A 21,040-nucleotide genomic window follows, 5' to 3' on the forward strand; every position below is an offset into this window, starting at 1 on the left:
AAAATATGTTTGCATGCACCACTAAAGCACTCCCTCTCTCCCAAAAAAGACACTCCTCTTCGAGCTTTATGGCCAATTTGACTTATGTTCCAAACTTCACAGCTTTGAGCTAATCTTTAGTAACAAGGTTGTAGGAGTTGGAGCTAAGACCTTTTTGGCCTATTATATTCCGCATAAAGCATTATATTTATATTTGTGCTATTCCATTTTACGATATATATATATATATATATTTATGAGTATGTATGCTAACATGTAGAGCATCCACAATAGCTTATGCCAATTCTATCATATTTTACCATCTTAAAAAACTACTTTATCAGTTATATAATATCATTTTACAATAAACCAACGTCTCAACTTTAATTTTACCATACTACACATTAAAATAATATAAAAATAATATAAATGCATTTCTCACTTCTCTCTCTGATCTCCATTTCTCTCTTTCTCAACCATCCACCACCACCACCATCGTCCAGCTTCTCAGTCACACCACCCACCTCTGCTGAGCAAAATCTAGCCAAAATCAAAATTCACCACCCTAAAGCAACGCCACCACCATCAAACCAAAACCAAATAATCAAACCCAAACCAAAAACAAACAATCAAACCAAACCAATCCACCATCGGAAAACAATCAAACCCAAAACAAACCAATCCACCAAAAACAAATGATCAAACCTAAACCAAAAGCAAACCCATTCAGAACGATCAAACGATCAAACCCAAACCAAAAGCAAACCCATTGGAGCCACCATTGGAGCTATCGACGATCAACCCAACCGATCAACAGATCCCCCGATTCAAACCCATCGATCCAAACCCAGCCTGCCGATCCATGTCGATCCGACCTCCAAAATCCAAAACCTAGCACCGGTGCAAGCTTTGAACGAGAGAGATGTGAGAGAGGGAGTGAGGAGGGAGGAGTTGTTGTGAGAGATAGAGAGAGGAACTGAGGGAGAGAGAGAGAGAGAGAGAGAGAGACCGTGGAGAGAGAAAGGTTTAATCATAAAATATTATTATACTTTTTACCATTGAGCTATAGTGCAGTTCTACATATAGGCACAATTGTTTTTTTTTTTTTTTAAACAATAGTTGCATTTTACAACATCCAATGGAGGGGACATTTTGAGCTGAATGGTATAGGAATGGCAAAAGGAGCTTAGATTTGGCATTTAGCCATACCGTTGCTGATGCTCTTACAAACTAACATTTGTTTGTTGAGTACTTTTGACTAAGCTCATTTCGCAGTAAACCTTCTTGGATTGCATTTAATGCTTGTGTACATATTGGCAGTGGCAAAATGGAACCCTAAAGCTTATTCCATGAAGATGTCAAATTTGACTTCCTTCTTAGAAAAAGCCTAAATAAAAGACGTCTAATAGATGCAAAACACATGGTTAGGTGTGAAACGTGAAAAATGACCATCAACAAACTTATAATAAATTTAGGAATAACATACAAATTGTATTCTTTAAGTTAATTAGTTATCATTTTGGTCTTATATGTTTAATTTTTTTTTTTTTTGGTCATATAAGTTCACATTTGTTATTTTAGTGATAGCAAATAAGAATTTTTGAGATAGTTTTAACTTATGGTATCTGCTCTTGAAAATAGTTCTTTATCATTAGATCAAAATACCAATTAATTTTTTCTGTAAGTGCGAATTGAAACCTAGATCTCTTACTTAACTATTATATATTTTATCAGTTGAGCTAACTAGAACCCACTAGCAAATAAGAATTTAAAAAACCAAAATAATAAAAATAGAATTTATGGGACCAAAATGACAATAGACAAAGGTTTTATTTGTATTTTTGTCATAAATTTATATTGTCCTCTTTGTCAAGGACTTTTTGTAATGAAATTCATCACAAAGCATGATGGAAAGCAAGTGTTAAATTGTTAATAACTCGATATGTGTCAGTGTTACTAGCGGTGTGCATGGGTCGGGTTGAGTCAAGTTAAGGAGATTTTTTGACTCAACCCACCATGATGGGTCAAAAAAATTTAACTTAACCCAACCCATCCCATAAGTCCAACCCAACTCAACCCAACCCATATAAGTTGGGTTGGGCGGGTTAAACCCATGGATTTGACAAATTTTTTATTATTATTATTATTATTAAATTGAGTAAAAAAAAATAAATATTAATATATTAAAAAAACCCAAAGATTAGGATTAATGTAACTCCTTAAAAGTAAACAACACTAATGACTAAACAATAATAGTAATTTACTAGGGTTTGTGTGAACTAATTAGCTTTTATATGGGAGAGGAAGAGTTGATTATCTTAAAAAATTTATTAATTATATAATATTATATATATATATATATAATTAGTATTAATAAGAGGAATTGAAATTATATAATATTATATATATATATATATATAATTAGTATTAATAAGAGGAATTGAGGAAGTTAAAAAAAATATTAAATATATAATATATTTTAAATATATATTAAATATGTGTGGGTCGGGTTAGGTTTGGCAAATTTATAATTTTATGACCCAAACCCAACCCGACCCGCTATAATTTTTTTTTTTTTTGTAACTCAACCCAACTCACTAAACTCTAAAAACCGATCCAACTCAACGGGTCAAATTGAGTCAGGTTGAGTTTGGCAGATTGATAGGTTTTCTGTAGACCCCCTTAAGTGTTACGACGAGAGGTCGTTATTACTTAGTAGTATTACACTCGACAAAACACAACCCTTCACCAAACAGAACCGTAAAATAATAAACAAATCCCATCCGTTGAAGGGAAAACCCTAATTCCATATCCACCGTCAGATTCCCTTGCCCCTCCCATACATATAACCCCTCTTCTCCACTTCAGAAAAAACCCTAGGGTTTTCGAATCGACAGAGCACAAACCACCTCAAGCTCAGAGCTCAGATCCCTACTCCTCTTCCTTCAAAAATGGCGACTCAGATGAGCAAGAAGCGAAAGGTCAGATCCTCCTATTTCCTTAACTCTTCGTTTGTTTCCCAAGAAATCAGAAATGCGAACCTAGCAGAACCAGTCGTTTCTCATTTCAAGCTTTTGTTTATTTGTATTTGTTACAGTTCGTAGCTGACGGAGTTTTCTACGCCGAGCTGAACGAGGTCCTGACTCGTGAGCTCGCTGAGGACGGTTATTCCGGCGTCGAGGTTAGGGTTACGCCGATGCGAACCGAGATCATCATCAGAGCCACACGAACCCAGAACGTTCTCGGTTGGTTTCGATTCCGTGATTTGTGATCTCAGCGTGTTGATTTTTCTAGGATTTGTGATTGGCTAATTTGCATTATTTTTAATTGCTTGTTTATTGTAGGTGAGAAGGGAAGGAGGATCAGAGAGCTGACCTCGGTGGTGCAGAAAAGGTTCAAGTTTCCAGAGAACAGCGTGGAGCTTTACGCTGAGAAGGTCAACAACAGAGGTCTTTGCGCTATTGCTCAAGCCGAGTCTCTCCGATACAAGCTTCTCGGAGGTCTTGCTGTTAGGAGGTATATGCTTCAATCATTTATATATTTTGTTTTTGTTTTTGTCTTTGATGTTTAATGGTGGAAATGACTTATGAGAATAATGCTTATATGGATTCGCTATGATTTGTTAGTTGCGTTGAATTGAAGATATCAATATAGTGGTGTATAGGATTGTAATATGGATATTAGGTTATAAATCTTGATTTTCAAAAGTAATACTGTTTAGTGTGTTATTGGTTGATTGAATAATTTGCATTGTTGAGCTAGTGGAGCATTGTTAAATGAGCCTCATACATATATATAATCTAATGGAGTTTTTGTCAAAAAACTAATCCAATTTAAAATTATTGGATGTTGTAACATTATCGAGAGTTACACTAGGTTTAACTTGAATCTAATCATTTGTTGTTTTTATTGCTCTAGCACAAAATTGGTCTTATATTTCTGTATTGATCGTTGAATAAGAATCCTTGTTTGTTCTGGATAGAAAAATTGGGAAAGTCTTTGGGGGTGTTTGTGCATTTGAATTAACACGGCCTGGTTTTTGTAAAATCTGGTGTATGTCACTTGGACTTTGGTCCAAGTTTTTATGTCATCTACAAAGCAGATTGGTGTTTCCATACCAATTTTGTGTCGGAAGATGACTATACTAATATTACTCGAGTACCCTTCATGCCATCATCCTCGTGAAGTGCTCTGGTTTTCATGCAGTAACCTTGGGAAGGGTACATTATTGTCAATTCTTCTTTTCTCTCCTTATTTCATAACTTCTCTGGAATTGGGTTTTCATTTGCATTTTGAAACCCATATGCCCTTTGGCAGTCTTGTAGTTTTTATTTTCCATTTTTCTGTCCTTGGTCATTCTTGTACCATATGGTCAGTCATCTATAAAGCAAATAGGTAATAATTCCATACCCATCTTTGTGTCGGAAGATGACTACAATAAAGTTGTGACTCAGGCAGTTCAAACAATGACAAGAAACTTGCTTAGATTTGTATGCTTGGAATCACTATATATATTTCCCATTTGTCCAAGTTTATTTTTTCAGTGCCCTAGCTGTATTTTGTTTTGTTCAATTTTTCTGTACTTGGTTATTCTTTAACCATATGGTCAGTCATCTATAAAGCAAATAGGTAAAAATTCCATACCATCTTTGTGTCGGAAGATGACTACATTAAAGTTGCAACTCTGGCTGTTCAAACAATGACAAGAAACTTGCTTAGATTTGTATGCTTGGAATTGCTACATTATTTCCTATTTGTCCAAGTTTATTTCTTCAGTGCCTTCGTTTGTATTTTTTTGGGTCAATGCACCCATCCTCCCCAAAGAAAAAAGGACCTCTCTTTCTTTTAACACACGAATTCGATCTACGATATGGTTACAAGGAGCTTCTAGAAGAAATCAATACCATTGACTCGTTGGTTACTGTTTTATTTTCTCCATCACAGGATTTAAAATTATGAAACTAGTGGTGGTTATAAATAAGGTAAAATGGTGGTCTATCCCAAGATTTTGAACATAGAAATAGCTTCTGTGCTTTAGTTAATACTTCTCTGATGTTGTGAATTGCATGTGAGATCTTGCCTTGTGATTTTTGGTTCAAGTACGAACTCAATTAAGAATAGTGTGTACCTTTTGAATTATAGGTTTAGTTTTTTTTTCTGTTCTACTTCATCTATTGACTTCATTTGTGTTATTTATATTTAAAACTGCACTAACTTGATACATGTGATTCTCATTTAGGGCTTGCTATGGTGTACTGAGATTTGTCATGGAAAGTGGGGCAAAGGGATGTGAGGTTTGTAGGCAGCAGCTTCAAACCCTTATTGTTCTGGCTTTTATTGATCTGTTTGGAATTGGATTTAAGGTTAATTGGTACGTTTAACAGGTGATTGTTAGTGGAAAGCTTAGGGCACAACGTGCAAAGGCCATGAAGTTCAAGGATGGATATATGATTTCTTCTGGTCAGCCTGTCAATGAATATATTGACTCTGCTGTTAGACATGTTCTTCTGAGACAGGTTAGATTGACTTTTCAGTTTGAGTTGCTTTTATTAGATCGTTCTCATTGGCCAAATGTTCCAAATAAACTTGCATAACTTTTTTTGAGTCTGATTTTTATCAAATATCTATTTGGCATACAGGGTGTTCTAGGTATCAAGGTCAAGATAATGCTTGATTGGGATCCCCACGGCAAGATGGGCCCCAAAACTCCCTTACCTGATCTGGTCACAATCCACACTCCAAAGGAGGAGGATCATTACCGGTCGCCTGCAGTGGCAACTGATATTGAGGTCCTTCCTGTGGCGTAAAGCTTCATGGTTATTACTCTAATGAACTAGTAATCCGCGCTGTACTTTTGAGTATCTGAATTTTGTAGTTGTTGCTTATTATTGCTAATATTGGGTACGAGGACTTTTAATGCGTTCTACTTTTATTTTTTGGAAGATTTCGAATTTCGAATTTCGTTTCTTATTTATCAAAAATTTTTGTTTTGATTCTCGTGTGGAGTGTTCCAGCAAAATAATACACAATTGTGGAGTTGTGAGCCATTCTCGACTACAGTTTTCTTTTATTTTTAATTTTTGTAAATTGTCAACAGCAAACTTACCTTAAAGGCTTTCTTTTAGTCAAAATCAGGTAGACCGTTTTGTCCTTCATAAAATTCCTGATGGCCATTAGTCTTCAGTTAGTCGATTGAAGGACACTCTGCATTGAATAGACCGTTTAGTTGATTGCTTTACTTTAGCAACGTTCTAAGAGCATTGGTAGTAGATTACAGTGATTGAATACGGGTAACAAAATAAGATACTCCCAAAATTTACTCATAATGCCTTACCCACTTTTCTCTAAAGATATGTTTTAGTTACAGCTGCATTTTTAGCGGGATACTTTACTACCATAAATTATACTAAATATTACTCTTTGCATTCTGATGTTAATTTACTGTTAAATTGGGAGGAAATTTAAAGTTTAACGTGTAAAGTGTAATTAAGAGAATAGTTTAGAGTGATAAAATGTAATTTTTTTGATTGTTTTTAAGGATTAAGAAGTGGGGCAATTAGGTCTTTTTATGTTGTGCCATATATATATATTTTTTGATAAGGTTGTGCCATATTTTTCCGTCTAAGTTAATGGTAAACTTGATGTTAGGTGCAAAATGTAACAATGATCATAGTTTATAGTGTAAAGTGTGCATTCGAAAAGTTTAGAGTGCAAACGGTAATTGACGGTATAGTTTAGAGTGATAAAAAGTAATTTCTTTAATTTGGTTTTGAAAATACTATTCATTCTTTAAACTTTGTATAGAAGAAATAATATTTGAATGTTTGTTTATTGTTTTTATGACTTGGTAACTGTGATAAAGTAAAGTTGATTTTTTTTTTTTGGAAAGCAATAATAAAAAATGAAGGTAGAAATAATATTTTAATAAAATAGAGTTTATAATAAGGAATTAGTGTGGATGAAAAGAAAAAATGGTTAGCTAAAGCTAAAAAAATATGTTCTTATTCTAAAGGGCAAGACTTAAGTACATAAATTAGGTGCTGTTCATTAGATTTCCTTTTAAAGTTTGGTTATATGAATTTTTTCTTACGGGATGAAAGTGTATTTTTTAATTAGGTAGTTACATAACTGAATTTTAAGAAGAGAACTTAAAGAACAGTACTTAATGTATTGTACCTAAGTTTTGTCATATTCTAAAATAGAGAGAGATTCTATGTAACCTACTAGCAATGCTTTGCATGAGAACTTTATCTCTCCCATTCTCGCTTAGGAGCAGTCCCCCCCCCCCCCTCTCTCTCTCTCTCTCTCTTTCTTGTGCTCTGTTCTAGCAGATATCCATAAGTACTTGTGGCTACCAATCTGAGCACACGCAAGTTATATATATATATATATATATACAATTTATTAAGGGCAAAATTTAGATAAAATATTTTAATTATTGTTCTTTAAGTCCCATTCTTAAAATTAGGAGTGTGCACGGTTCAGTCGGTGCAGTTTTTTTCCCAAATTTATCACTAAACCGATAAGAATCGGTTATCCCATAATCATAACCAATGCACACTACCAAGGGTCAATTTTCCGACCTATTGCAATTCGGTTTTTTGCAGTCGGTTTTATCGATTTAATCGGTTTAAGTATTAAAAATGTTTTTCTACATAGACATTACTCAATTGGACAATCAGGAACAATAACATAATAATTGTTTGACCAAATAAATCCTCTACAATGAATTTATACTACCTCAAAGACTAACTTGGTTTATTTAAAATTTTAAACTTGTCAACATATTATAATTCATAATCAAAAGCAAAACCTATTGGGCTACTACTAAAACGAAACAAATAAAAAGCCAAATATCCAATAGTCACTTAGATAGTTAGGCAATAGCTTATCTCAGTAGCTCAAAATCCTTAAAAATAAAAATACAGTGGTCATTGGTGAATAGTATGATTACCACTTTTCTGCAGATTAAAGAGTAAAGACTAAGAAAGTGAGAATAGTCTCCCTTAAAATCGATATTCTGTGAAAGAAAAAAAAAACTATCAATACTAAGTGCAAAGAGAGACGAAGTGGTGTTGAGAAAATAAAAATTGGTTTACGAGTTATTGGCAGTCCAGCGTTGTTGAAGAAGCTTTGATGCTACACTACTGCTGTGCTGAGAGTGAGACTTGAGAGGCGAGAAAGGCTTTTTGTGGAGACTAAGATAAAATAGAGTATTTATATGTGAAAAGTGAAAACCTAGCATAAAACGTAGTCATTTTACGTTTTTTTTTTTTTTTTAACAACCCAATGAAATGATTCCATTTCACTATCTTCTTTTGTTTTTTAACAACCCAGTGAAACCACGAGGTTTAGCACCAAGTTCTTATTTGTATATATAAGAATCGGTCAGTATTGGTTTATGGGTCGGTTTCGAAAATCATCTCTGACTGTGTCACCGCACCGATGTTGGAAGGGTCACTAGGTTCCACTCGCTGGCATTTGCTCCTTCGGTCGGTCCAAATTTCGGTGTGGTTTTGTCGGTGAGGCTCAGTTTTATCGACGAGGTTCGGTCACTACTCACCCTTACTTAAAATTTAGTCATCTATCTAATTAAAAACTAAGCGAACTACATTAACTTAAAAAGTTTAAACACCATCTCTCTCTCTCTCTCTCTCTAAATTTTTTTATACCTTTCCTGACTTGTGAGAAACCCTAATGGCTGCAAATCTCTCAAGTAAAATATTAGAAGAACTGATGACTTTAGATCTCTCACATCTCTTAAATTTAACATCAAATCAAACAAAGAGGCAAAGGGGGTTGGAAATTGTAGTTGGGAAGATCTTCTCCAAGAATCCCAAGGAAAATATGCCAATCTTTTTGAATATTTGGTTCACAAGGTTGATTTGCTCATTCCTCCCATTATTTTGATTTGAACTCTCATCTTATGCATACAAGAATTTGTTTTGCCTTGGTTCCAAATGATCGGCTCTTTGATTCATCTATCACCTTGTGATTCTTTAGTTTGGTTTAGGGGTGGCAAATTGTGTTCATGGGTTGTGTTTGTGTTGTATCGAGTCATGAGTATTTAGCTATGTGGGTTGACTCAAATCTAACTTGTTTAGTAAACGTGTCAAGAATCTTCAATTCTAACACAACCTATTTATCAAACAGGTTGACCCGACACGACATATTTAACCCATTTAATTAACAAGTCATATAAAGGTCAATACAAATGACATGTTTAATAACTTGTTTGATCAATAGGTCATACCTGACCTAAATAACCTATTATCAATTCTTATATATCTAAAATTAAAATACACTTATAGCTGTAAATATAGTAATAAACATATAATTATAATCATAAATTAAGCAATAATAACAAAATAATGATAAAAAAAGCTAATACCTTTATATGCTAAAGGGGTCAAATAGGTTCGCATGTTGAACCTGAACACGACTTGTTTATAAAATTGCTATGTCGATCTGAATATGACCCGAATCCGTTTAGCCTGAACCCATGACCTACTTATAAACATGTTAGTCGTGTCATGTTTGCAATCAAATTTTGCCAACCCTAGTTTGGTTATTGTAAAATACTCGAGGATCAAATAAACGGAGAATGCATCTCTTAATAAGTCCCAAACAAAGAGCTATTATCATGTTATGTCGGTGGAGTGCTAAATATAGAAGATCAATTCTTTAGTTTGGTTGTTGTACATCCTTATACCTTTGTCTCAGAGATTAGGTTCGTTTGAGATTATGCGTGAGTAGACTGAGAGATCTGAAGCCACCAAGTTTTATTGTGGACCAAAGGAAGAGAGAGAGAGAGAGAGAGAGAGAGAGAGAGAGATGTTGTTTTAACGCTCTTTTGCTTAGTTGTTTAATTTGAGAATATCTAAGGTACTTGAATGGGAATAAGAAAGATTAGGTAGTTGGCTTTCTTGGGATTGCCTGCTAGCTGACCATAACGATTGCTCTCACTTGAAAGCCACTTCTAATAATTCTTATGAGATTGTTTTCAACATCCCTTCCACCCCCGTCCCCCCATTAAAAGAAGTTCTAACATCACAAATCTTTCCCAAGTATTAAGAAAATATAACAATACAACAATTCAAGTATTAAAACATAAAAATACGACAATTAATAAATTTAAATCTTATAATATAAAAAATATAAATTCAATAATACAAAAAAAAAAAATCATAAATCTAAAGTTTGAAGACTAAAAGAATGCGCATGTACGCGTGTGCATACACACACATATAGATACCTTATAAAAAAAAACATTTTTAATTATTTACATATAAATGGGGTGGGTATGAGGAAAATGTTAACCCCCATCCCTCATCAGCTATGTGGGGTAGGTGAGGCGGGGACAAGTTTAAATTGCTATCCCTATAGGCAAGTAGGCAACTATATGGGGAAGGAGGGAAAGGGCTTCACTATGCTTTGGCAGTCTTATGATTGTTTGACTCTTGGAAATGCTGTTTAAGTTTATTTTGGGTGTTTATAGAGGAATAAAATAAAATGAATAAATTATAAAAGAATGGAAAATAATATAATGAAATGGAAATAGTGTAATTAATGAATGGAAATGAATTGAATTTAATGGAACTAAATTATCTTGTTTAGATGTTTTAGAAGAAAAGAATTAAAAATAGTTAAACTAAGAAACCTTATTTGGAAATACCATGAGAAAAATTGAAAAGGAATAATTTTATAATAACATTACTTTCATTTCAGTCCTCTAAATTTGAGTATTGTCATTGCAGTTCTCTAAGTTTCATTTATTCTCAATTAAGTCATCCGTTAACAATCTATTAGCTGTTGCCGTTATCTATAACAAAATGACGTCGTTTTGTCTTTTTTTATTTATAATTTATTTATTAATTTTAAGAAAACATTAACTAAAAAAGACCATAAATTAGATTAAGAAACATTGATTTAAATCTCTTCCAAGAAAATCTAGCATTTTCTCTCATATTTCTTAAGCTCATTGCTAATGAAACAGAAGGTGGATTGAGTAAGTGGGTTTCCACATATATCCCTTCTTTGACTAACGTTTTTCCCACTTGGACTCTCCTGTTAATTTTCAAATTACTTTATCCACTTATAAATTAGATTCACAAAATAAAAATTATATATATAATAAAAACACAGAATTTTTCTTTTCTTTTTTTGCTAAAAAAAACCCTCATCACATGCGCGAAGCGCGTGTGATGAGGCTAGTATCCATTATTAAGCTTTCCTCTCACATGAAAAATTATTCAATACCAATGCTTGCTCCTTTTACATGAATTTGAGTTCCTTCATAAATTTATTAATTAGTAATAATAAGAATAGACACATGGTCCACATTTGTAGGTCTCATAGCTGAAATCTACCTTTATGTGAGAGTAAAAAGTGATGTAATACACCAAATGGATAGAATAATTTTAGGTCAGAAAGCAAAACTCATCCTTTAAGTTTCACATTTTGTTATTTCAGTCTTCTAAGTTTGACTTTTTTTCATTTCAGTTCTTTAAGTTTCAATTATACTCAATTTAGTCCTCCGTTTACTATCCATTAAATTGCACTGTTAAAGTACCTAAAATGACGCCGTTTTATACTGCAGTTTTTTTTTTTTTTTTTTGAATTTTAAGAAAAAAAAAATGTTAATTAAATAAATAAAAATAAAAATAAAAATAAAAACTAAACCCACTGCCGAGGAAGCAAATCACAGAGGAAGCGAATCACAGCAGAAACAAGACTTGTTGCTTTATAGGCACAACGATCAATATCATCATCGCCATAGTAATCCTCTCGATCTTGTCATCTCCTTTAGAGTATGAAGATTTCCTCAAATCTCTCCCGTGCAAAAGGAGAATAGGCTTCTTCTTGCTGTTCATCTCCGCGACAACCACCTTGCTTTCTTTCATTGCAACTCTTTTTCTCTTCATTAATTCTAAGGACTAAGGAGAAACATAGGCATAATGCTCTGATTTACGCTACTACTTTCCTTCTTGTCTCTATCATTGCACTTGTTCAGTTCCAGCATTCACCAAATGCTTGCTGGCCATATTCAAGAAAATAGCGAAGATTTTATTTCCCCAAAAATTCATTCCTCGTTTCTTGAGGATCGGTAAAAGCAAGACTCATTGGAGTACTGTTGAACTTCATTGGGTTTCGACTGGGCTCCGTCCAGTGGTGTCCTCAGATTTATTTTATGTTTTTTTTAACTAACCTTCTTTTTCTAAATTTTAGAAATTAAAAAAAAAAAGTATATCAACTACAGTTTCTTTCTCAAAAAAAAAAAAAAACTACAGTTTGAAACGACGCCATTTTGGGTAATTTAATGATGCAATTTAACAAATAATAAACAAATGACTGAATTGAGTATAATAAACTTAGAGGACTGAAATATTAAAAGTCAAACTTAGAGAACTAAAATGACAAAAGGTAAAACTTAGAGAATGAATTTTGTATTTTGACCATAATTTTACATATATGAAATTTGTGATCAACGCATCTTCTAAATAGGCAAAACTACTCATTCTATTACCCATTGTTTGAAAAAATGCACAAAACATATCTTTTAATTTTTTTAATCTTTAATGGTACTAAGTGAAGTTCCAAACACTACTGCATACCTTTGGTGCAGTGGTTACTTCACAAGTATAAATGCTTGTAGAGTGTGGGGGGTAAGGGCCATGATTCAAGTTTTTAGGAGAGAACTTCATGTTGGAATTATTACACAAAGTAATAATGAAAGAACAAGGTCAACACAAAAGACAAACAGAAAATAAATAACTTGGAGGCACAATATCGTTTTCCTTAGACAATATTTGCCCTCTACATTATTGTTGCTAAAGGGTTATCACAAATTTTACCCCAAGATACAACCAAGATGTTGGGTTCTGCAAATAACAATTTTGAAGAATGACCACAGGATTTCTTGTATTTCTTTCTAACTTACTTATGAAATATAAGCCTCTATTTATACCTATAGGGTTATATTTCATCAAAAGACACGTATGGAGAGTTAAAATATTTCATAAAACCATTCACATGCCTTGAAACATCTTCAACCTTTCTGAACAATCACTAGAAAATTCTGCAGAAAATCATTTTCCACAACTTTTGATCAGTCGAAAATTCCTTTTGATCGATAGAATGCTNTAAATGACAAAAGGTAAAACTTAGAGAATGAATTTTGTATTTTGACCATAATTTTACATATATGAAATTTGTGATCAACGCATCTTCTAAATAGGCAAAACTACTCATTCTATTACCCATTGTTTGAAAAAATGCACAAAACATATCTTTTAATTTTTTTAATCTTTAATGGTACTAAGTGAAGTTCCAAACACTACTGCATACCTTTGGTGCAGTGGTTACTTCACAAGTATAAATGCTTGTAGAGTGTGGGGGGTAAGGGCCATGATTCAAGTTTTTAGGAGAGAACTTCATGTTGGAATTATTACACAAAGTAATAATGAAAGAACAAGGTCAACACAAAAGACAAACAGAAAATAAATAACTTGGAGGCACAATATCGTTTTCCTTAGACAATATTTGCCCTCTACATTATTGTTGCTAAAGGGTTATCACAAATTTTACCCCAAGATACAACCAAGATGTTGGGTTCTGCAAATAACAATTTTGAAGAATGACCACAGGATTTCTTGTATTTCTTTCTAACTTACTTATGAAATATAAGCCTCTATTTATACCTATAGGGTTATATTTCATCAAAAGACACGTATGGAGAGTTAAAATATTTCATAAAACCATTCACATGCCTTGAAACATCTTCAACCTTTCTGAACAATCACTAGAAAATTCTGCAGAAAATCATTTTCCACAACTTTTGATCAGTCGAAAATTCCTTTTGATCGATAGAATGCTCTCTTTGATCGATCGAATAGGAATCGAACAACGATTGTGACATCCAGAGACTCCAAAATTATTTTCTTACCATTTTCAATCGATCGAGTCAAAACTTTAATCGATTGAAAATACTGATTTTCGAATTTTCACTTAGAATTCCAAAATTTGAATTTTCACTTTATGAAACCATATTCTCCAAACTTAAACATCATTATTACAACTTATCCATGTATATACCTATATATACAACACTTTACACACATATACACTTATTAGATTAGAGTAAAATTTCTATCTTGTAAAAAATAAAAAAAGTATGAATTCCAAACGAAGAAGCTTGGAAATAATTTAGGGATATTGGGATAGATAAAACGTATTCATCAAGGTGAAAAATATTGCTGATAGCCTAATAGCAAACAAACAGCGAACAAAAGAAAAATATTATGAGAGGGGTGGGATCATGGCCTCAAAAATGTTGACAATTTATTTATCCTTTATATTTTATTTTGTGCTCTTGCCCCAAAAAATTATGAGCTCTCCAAACAAAAAAATTAAGACTTTTTAAATTCAAATATTCAAGAGATTAGGACTTCCATGAAAAACAACAATTATTTGATAAAGCGAAATTAAAATTATTGAAGATGCAAAAATTTGTTTAAATAATAAAAGATAAGCCAAAATGCAAATTTCACCTTCTAAGTTTTACCGCTTTTTATTTCAATTTTCTAAGTTTGAGTTTCGTCATTTCAATCCTCTAAGTTTCATTTATTCTCAATTAAATCCTCTATTAACAATCTATTTGCTATTACTGTTATCTATTGCAAAATGACCCCGTTTTGTCCTTTTTTAATTTTCAATTTAAATTTATTATTTATATATTAATTTTAATAAAAATTTAATTTATAAGATAAATAAACCAAAAATTAGATTTAGAAACAAGTCTTATTTGGAGAACAATATTGAAGACAAAATTTGAATCCCCACCCAATACTGAGAGACAGAAGGGGCGAAAGAGGGAGAAGAGAGACCAAGAGCAAGGAAACAACTATAATATGAATTTGAAGATTAGAATGGGATAGATCTACAGTAATGGCTGACTTAGCCTTTCTAGCTTGGGAGAGCTTGAAGGGCTCCGTCACGTTCAAAGTAGCTTTTGGAGGCATTGAAATCGGTTGCTGGGTTTGTTCTGTTTTTTTAGCAAAAAAAAAAAAAATCTATGTTTTTATTTTATATATATAATTTTTATTTTGTGAATCTAATTTATAAATGGATAAAGTAATTTGAAAATTAACAGGAGAGCGGTCATATTTTTTAGGTAATGTTTTAGTGGAAGTTAGAGATGCATTTTTACCAGATTATCCTTTAATTTTGTCTCTACTTAAATATAAGGATATAAGGGCATTTTCGAACTAAAAAATGAAGAATCCAAACAGGGGAAGCCCTTTAAATAATTGTATAGATGTATAGATTATGAATGAATTGTCCTATAATATTGTAATATAAAGTCAAAAAGTATTTCAATGGAGACGTTTAAGTTCAAATCCCTCTTCCCCATTATCACCAAAAAAAAAAAGAAAAAAAAAAACTTTACCAAGCCCACATCAAACTTATTATCAAGCTAATAAACCAACCTAAGCTTACCTGTTTTTTATCAAGTCCTATTGTTCACGTGCTTTTTTATGAACAATTTTTTTTTTTTTTGGACTCAGTTTATTTATCAAATAAGCCTAAAATTAAGGTTTAAGCTTGGCTGGTTTATAAATAAATAAACATAAACGAGATTTTTATTGTGCCAAGCCAAAACTGTTTATAAACGGCTTGTTTCATTTACAACTCTACATGATACTCATCTCATCGAGAATTATAAAAAAAAATATGCAGTTACTAGGCTCTAATTTGCTTCTTGGTTTTCGTTTGTACCATGCAAATCAATTCTCAATGAGATGTCTTAACTCTAAAGACGTGGTACATTCAATTTGTTTCTTGTTCATGTAAGACATCTCCCTATAGTGAAATAAGGGAGAGGTGATGCGAATAAAGTTTCTCTGATATGGGAAAATCTGATAATAGTATTAAACCATAACATTCTTGACATTAATCATTGCCAAAATTAAAAGGAATACTTTTTGCTCTAGCATTAAATTATAAAATATATATGGATATTATGCTGTAGGGACTCAATTTGGATTTGACCCTGAGTATGAATGGGTCTTTAGCCCAACAAGCCCAAACAATAAATTTTTAGAGCATGGGTACAAGAACTAGTGCTGTTTGACAGGAAATGTTATACTCATCAAGTAACAAGAGATATTTTAGGTTCATTCCTTGAGAAAAACTCTCCTCGGCTTTCTTTCAGTCCGTCTCTCTTTTCTTCTTTCTTTCTTTTTCTTTTTTTAGAGTCCCCCTTCAATTTCATTCGTTTCTCTATTATATACTCCGTTCTCCCCTCCGTTTCCATTGTACACGTGTAGTTCTTATCGTGGGAGCTCCTTTCTGTCATTATATACTCCGTTCTCCCCTCCGTTTCCATTGTACACGTGTAGTTCTTATCGTGGGAGCTCCTTTCTGTCCCATCCAGCACCTACCGGAACGTTCTGCTCAGTGGCCATAAAGCTGCTTAGTTACTGTTCAGGTATCACCTCCACATTAATGCGGCCAGAGGGTTAGCTGGAAAGCATTTAATGTGGAGGTGATGGCCTTGGAAGATATTTGATACCTTCCCCGACTCCCCCTTAGGTCTATACCCAATTTCCAGTTCAGATACAACTTAGCGGAGTCTCCTCAATAAAACGAAAGTTACATTCACCTCGGACTTTGGCGTCCTCGGACGTACGTTATGCCGCTGTACACAATATCCACTTCTTTCTCCTATATTATCCATTTAATGATAGTAAAACTTTTTCAGGCTATCCTCGGATAATTAAGCGTCCTCGGATTGGGCCGTTGGGCCCCGAGCCCACTTCTGGGGATTACTATATCTTTTTAACCAACAGGCCCCACATATGCCATGTCAATCGGTATGAATTACGAACTTGAGGACAATTATTTTGATTCTTTTATAAAATAAAGTTTATCCATTATTATCTCTATTGTGAAGTTGTCAATTGTTTTTATTTTTTTTCCTTTAAATTTGTTATGATCAAAATACTACCAAAAAAATTCACCATTATTTTGATATGATTTTTGATAGATTTATGTTTTCCTTCTAGCACTATCATTAGTAGCATAAAATCTTCCTTATTTAGTTATTCTTTTAAGCATTATAAGGAATTTAGTATTTTTGAGTATCAATCAAATATTTCCAAACAATTGATAGGTAAAGCAGTACTAGCCCTATTGCAAGCATTATGCTCTCTCTCTCTCTCTCTCTCTCTCTCTCTCTCAATTTAAAATTTTATTACATTACCCAAAAAAAAAAAAAAATCAATGAGATAATGGGGGAGGAAAAGACTAGTGGGTATCAAACTACTGATTTGCAAAACAACAAAAAACTGTGTCGTTTCGACCAAGAATGAATTACGAAATGTGACTAAAGATGTAACTAAGACATGGTTGGATCATGGGTGTCACGTCTTTTTTTTAGAATGGACGGGTTGAAGATATTTTACTAATCCTAATAGTATAAAAAGGATAAACATAAAATATAAATGAAAATGATAATCTTAAGAGAATTAAGAGAGAATTAGAGACAAGAAAATCCGGGAGAAACAGAGTGGTGCAGGGACAAAGGCATTTTTGCCATCCTCAAATGTGACTCGTTCTTGTAAGAAATTTTTTAGTAAGGAGTAGGCTTTAACAGGCCCAATTAAATTAAAATGCCCAAAAGCCTATAGCCTTCCCCGCCAACCTCAAATCTATATATCATTGACTCTCTCATCTCTCTGCGCTAAAATTCAAAATCGTTTTGCAACTCTCTCTCTCTCTCTCTCTCTCTCTCTCTTTAGCTCTCACGTAGTTATATTTCCATTTCTAGGGCTTCGATCTCACCTCCTCTCCAGCAATCCGAGCGGTTAGGTTAGGGTTTCCTCTCCCGATTACTCTATGGCGGTGAATCTGACGCCGAATGCGATCGCGGCGATAATCGCCGGCGACGTGAACTCGAAACCGCTGGTTCAAATCCTTGATATCAAGCTCATCGCCGCCGCAGCGCAGCCTAAAGAGCGGTACCGGTTGCTCCTATCCGACGCCGTTTCGTCTCAGCACGCCATGCTCGCCACTCAACTCTCCGACCGAGTCAAGTCCGGCCAAGTCCGCAAAGGCTCCGTCGTCCAACTGATCGACTACATTTGCACCTCCTCCCAAAACCGCAAGTAACTAAACTAACTAACTAACTTCCTTTAATTCCAATTACTTAATTAATTATCGCTTTAATTCTCAATGTTTTTGCTGTGCTCTTTGATTCGGTGGAAATGTGAGTTTGAGCCTTTGATGTTTTGGGAATTCTTCTTATGAACGCTCTCATAGCTTTGAATTTGAAGCTCTGAGTATTTACTGCAATTCGTTTTGCTTTAATTCGTTTTATTTTTTTTAATTAATGGATTAATTATCGGCTTAATTGTTATCGTTTTGAGATTATCACATATTTTAGATATTAGTTGTCATTGGATTTTTCACTGCGTTTATTATTTGGTGCATGGAATTTGTGTTTGAGGAGGTACAATTTTTCTAGCGCAGCGCGAAATCATTGGCTTTTGAAGAATGTCTTTTTGAAGAGGAAATTTTGTTTTGAGAAGATTGTTAGAGCCGCCATCATCACTGGTGGAAATTATTCGCTAAAATTGATTGTAAAAGGAATTGTTAATATGAACAAGGAAATTGAAATAAGAATTTGAGAACCGGGTTCAGTTTTTGTTGATTGATTGTTGCGGGTTTGATCTGACTCATTTTTCTAACTTGGTGTCAATGAATTTGAGGAGAAACTAAAGTCTTATTATTCATGCTTTAGAGATATATAAAAAGTTGGATAAATTGTCTAAAGCATAAGCCACGATAGGGCAGTTTGTATTTGTAGAGAAATAAGGGTTGGAATTTACAACATTGGAAAATTTGTACGAGTGATTGTTAAATGATTACTTTGTTGCCTTAATGATTCATGGCTACTTAGCTGCAGGATTGTTGCTTTTTTCATTGATGGTCGTCTAGTGTAAATTTTGACCTGTGCTCTTCGAACAGGATAATTGTTGTGCTGAACATGGAAACAATTATACCGGAATGTGAGATAATTGGGAATCCAAAGTCACTGGTTGAATCTGATTCAATGGCTCAAAAACCGTTGCCCAATAGTAGTTTAGATCACTCCACAAGGGTTAGCAATAACCGCTTCAATGCCCAAAATCCTGGTCAGAGTGTGCAGAGTTTTCCACCAACTGTTCAACCTCCATATCAACCACCTCCAAATTACAGAAATCATGGTCCAATGTTGAAGAATGATGCGCCAGCACGTATAATTCCAATTACTGCTTTGAATCCTTATCAGGGGCGATGGGCTATCAAGGCAAGAGTTACTGCAAAAGGGGATATGCGTCGCTATAACAATGCACGGGGAGATGGGAAGGTGTTCTCTTTTGACCTCCTTGACTCTGATGGCGGAGAAATACGTGTCACATGCTTCAATGCTGTTGTTGACCGTTTCTATGATGCTATTGAGATTGGTAAAGTTTATTTGATCTCAAAGGGAAACCTGAAACCTGCTCAGAAGAACTTCAACCATCTGAAGAATGAATGGGAGATATTTCTGGAGACAACTTCCACTGTGGAGCTTTGCCCAGAAGAAGATGGTTCTATACCAAGGCAGCAATTCTCCTTCAGGCCTATCAGTGAAATTGAGAATGCGGAGAACAATTCCATACTTGATGTTATTGGCATTGTGATATCTGTGAACCCCTCAGTACCAATTATGAGAAAGAATGGGATGGAAACTCAGAGAAGAATTTTGAATCTGAAGGATGGATCTGGCAAAAGTGTTGAGCTAACCCTTTGGGGGGAATTCTGCAACAGGGAAGGTCAAAAGCTGAAAGAGATGATTGACTCTGGGTCATTTCCAGTTTTAGCTGTCAAAGCTGGGAAGGTTAACGACTTCAATGGGAAATCAATAGGGTCAATTTCTTCTACACAGCTCTTCATAGACCCAGATTTTCCTGAGGCTTGTGGCTTGAGAAACTGGTTTGATCGAGGTGGAAAAAATGTTGCTTCTGTGTCCATTTCTAGAGAAATTATGCCAGGAGGATCTAAGAATGAGATACGTAAAACAGTGTCTCAGATTAAGGATGAGGGTTTCGGAAGATCAGATAAGCCAGATTGGGTCACGGTGAAGGCAACCATCTCTTTCATTAAGACAGATACTTTCTGTTATACAGCTTGCCCATTGATGATTGGAGATAGACAGTGCAATAAGAAAGTGACAAAATCAGGAAACATGTGGACTTGTGACAGGTGCAATCAAGAGTTTGAGGAGTGTGATTATAGATTCCTTCTTCAAGCCCAAATTCAAGATCATACAGGACTGACTTGGGTGACAGCCTTCCAAGAATCTGGGGAAGAGATCTTAGGTTGCTCCGCAAAGGAGTTGTACTTGTTGAAGTATGAAGAACAGGATGATGATAAGTTTGGAGGAATAATCCGGAGCAGACTATTTAACCAGTATGTTTTCAGGCTTAAAATCAAAGAGGAAATGTATGGTGATGAACAAAGGGTGAAGATCACCATAGTTAAGGCAGATAATGTGAACCATTCTTCCGAGTGCAGATACATGCTTGATTTGATCTCAAAGTTTACTAGGTAATTAGTAGTTACAAACTAAATTAAATGGGTTAAGATGCAGTAGCTTTCTATCTGTCGAGCTGATTGACGTCTTTTAGTTAACTCATTTGTTATTCTATGAATAAAAATCAAACGAATTTGTGCCCCGTAAAGTGTAAACCCGTACTCTAGAATTGAGTTTCATTCTTTCCCCAGTTCGGTAAAATGGTGTAGTCTTTATCTTGTACTGACCTTTGAATTTTACACTGGCATTGATGTAATTTTTAATACAAATATTATGATGTTTGAATACCTAATACAATTGTTATAAAGCATTCTGACTTTATTTGTAGGATATAATTCGTAGTTTGAGTTGCTTGCCTGCCGTAATTTCATTGCATGCATTCAACTGCTTTCCTCTTTGGAGTGCTTATTAGTTTGAATTGAAATACTATGCAACAAGCAA

The 21,040-nt window shown here is 34.1% G+C and overlaps 2 protein-coding genes across 2 annotated transcripts; both read left to right on the forward strand.

Moving 5' to 3' along the window:
- The first annotated feature begins 2,825 nt into the window (after positions 1–2,825).
- Positions 2,826–5,976, forward strand: LOC112023516 (small ribosomal subunit protein uS3x). Its single transcript, XM_024056120.2, has 6 exons — positions 2,826–2,960; positions 3,077–3,224; positions 3,324–3,495; positions 5,219–5,273; positions 5,364–5,495; positions 5,619–5,976. Exons 1-6 carry the CDS (start codon positions 2,931–2,933, stop codon positions 5,784–5,786), a joined length of 705 nt encoding a protein of 234 aa, XP_023911888.1. The 5' UTR covers positions 2,826–2,930; the 3' UTR covers positions 5,787–5,976.
- An 11,695-nt stretch (positions 5,977–17,671) lies between these two features.
- On the forward strand, positions 17,672–20,920 carry LOC112023528 (replication protein A 70 kDa DNA-binding subunit A). Its single transcript, XM_024056136.2, has 2 exons — positions 17,672–18,146; positions 19,009–20,920. The coding sequence occupies exons 1-2, from the start codon at positions 17,878–17,880 to the stop codon at positions 20,615–20,617; spliced, it is 1,878 nt and encodes a 625-aa protein (XP_023911904.1). The 5' UTR covers positions 17,672–17,877; the 3' UTR covers positions 20,618–20,920.
- Positions 20,921–21,040: the final 120 nt, after the last annotated feature.

Source organism: Quercus suber, unplaced genomic scaffold (assembly GCF_002906115.3).
Source record: "Quercus suber isolate HL8 unplaced genomic scaffold, Cork oak 2.0 scaffold_96, whole genome shotgun sequence".
NCBI classification, from domain to species: Eukaryota; Viridiplantae; Streptophyta; class Magnoliopsida; order Fagales; family Fagaceae; genus Quercus; species Quercus suber.

Bases quoted from the DNA above. Each gene is read 5' to 3' on its own strand.
- LOC112023528 (XM_024056136.2), top strand. From the start codon at position 17,878: ATGGCGGTGAATCTGACGCCGAATGCGATCGCGGCGATAATCGCCGGC. The intron at 18,147-19,008 runs GTAACTAAACTA...CTCTTCGAACAG, and splicing joins ACCTCCTCCCAAAACCGCAA to GATAATTGTTGTGCTGAACA.
- LOC112023516 (XM_024056120.2), top strand. From the start codon at position 2,931: ATGGCGACTCAGATGAGCAAGAAGCGAAAG. The intron at 3,225-3,323 runs GTTGGTTTCGAT...TGTTTATTGTAG, and splicing joins ACGAACCCAGAACGTTCTCG to GTGAGAAGGGAAGGAGGATC. The intron at 5,496-5,618 runs GTTAGATTGACT...TTTGGCATACAG, and splicing joins GACATGTTCTTCTGAGACAG to GGTGTTCTAGGTATCAAGGT.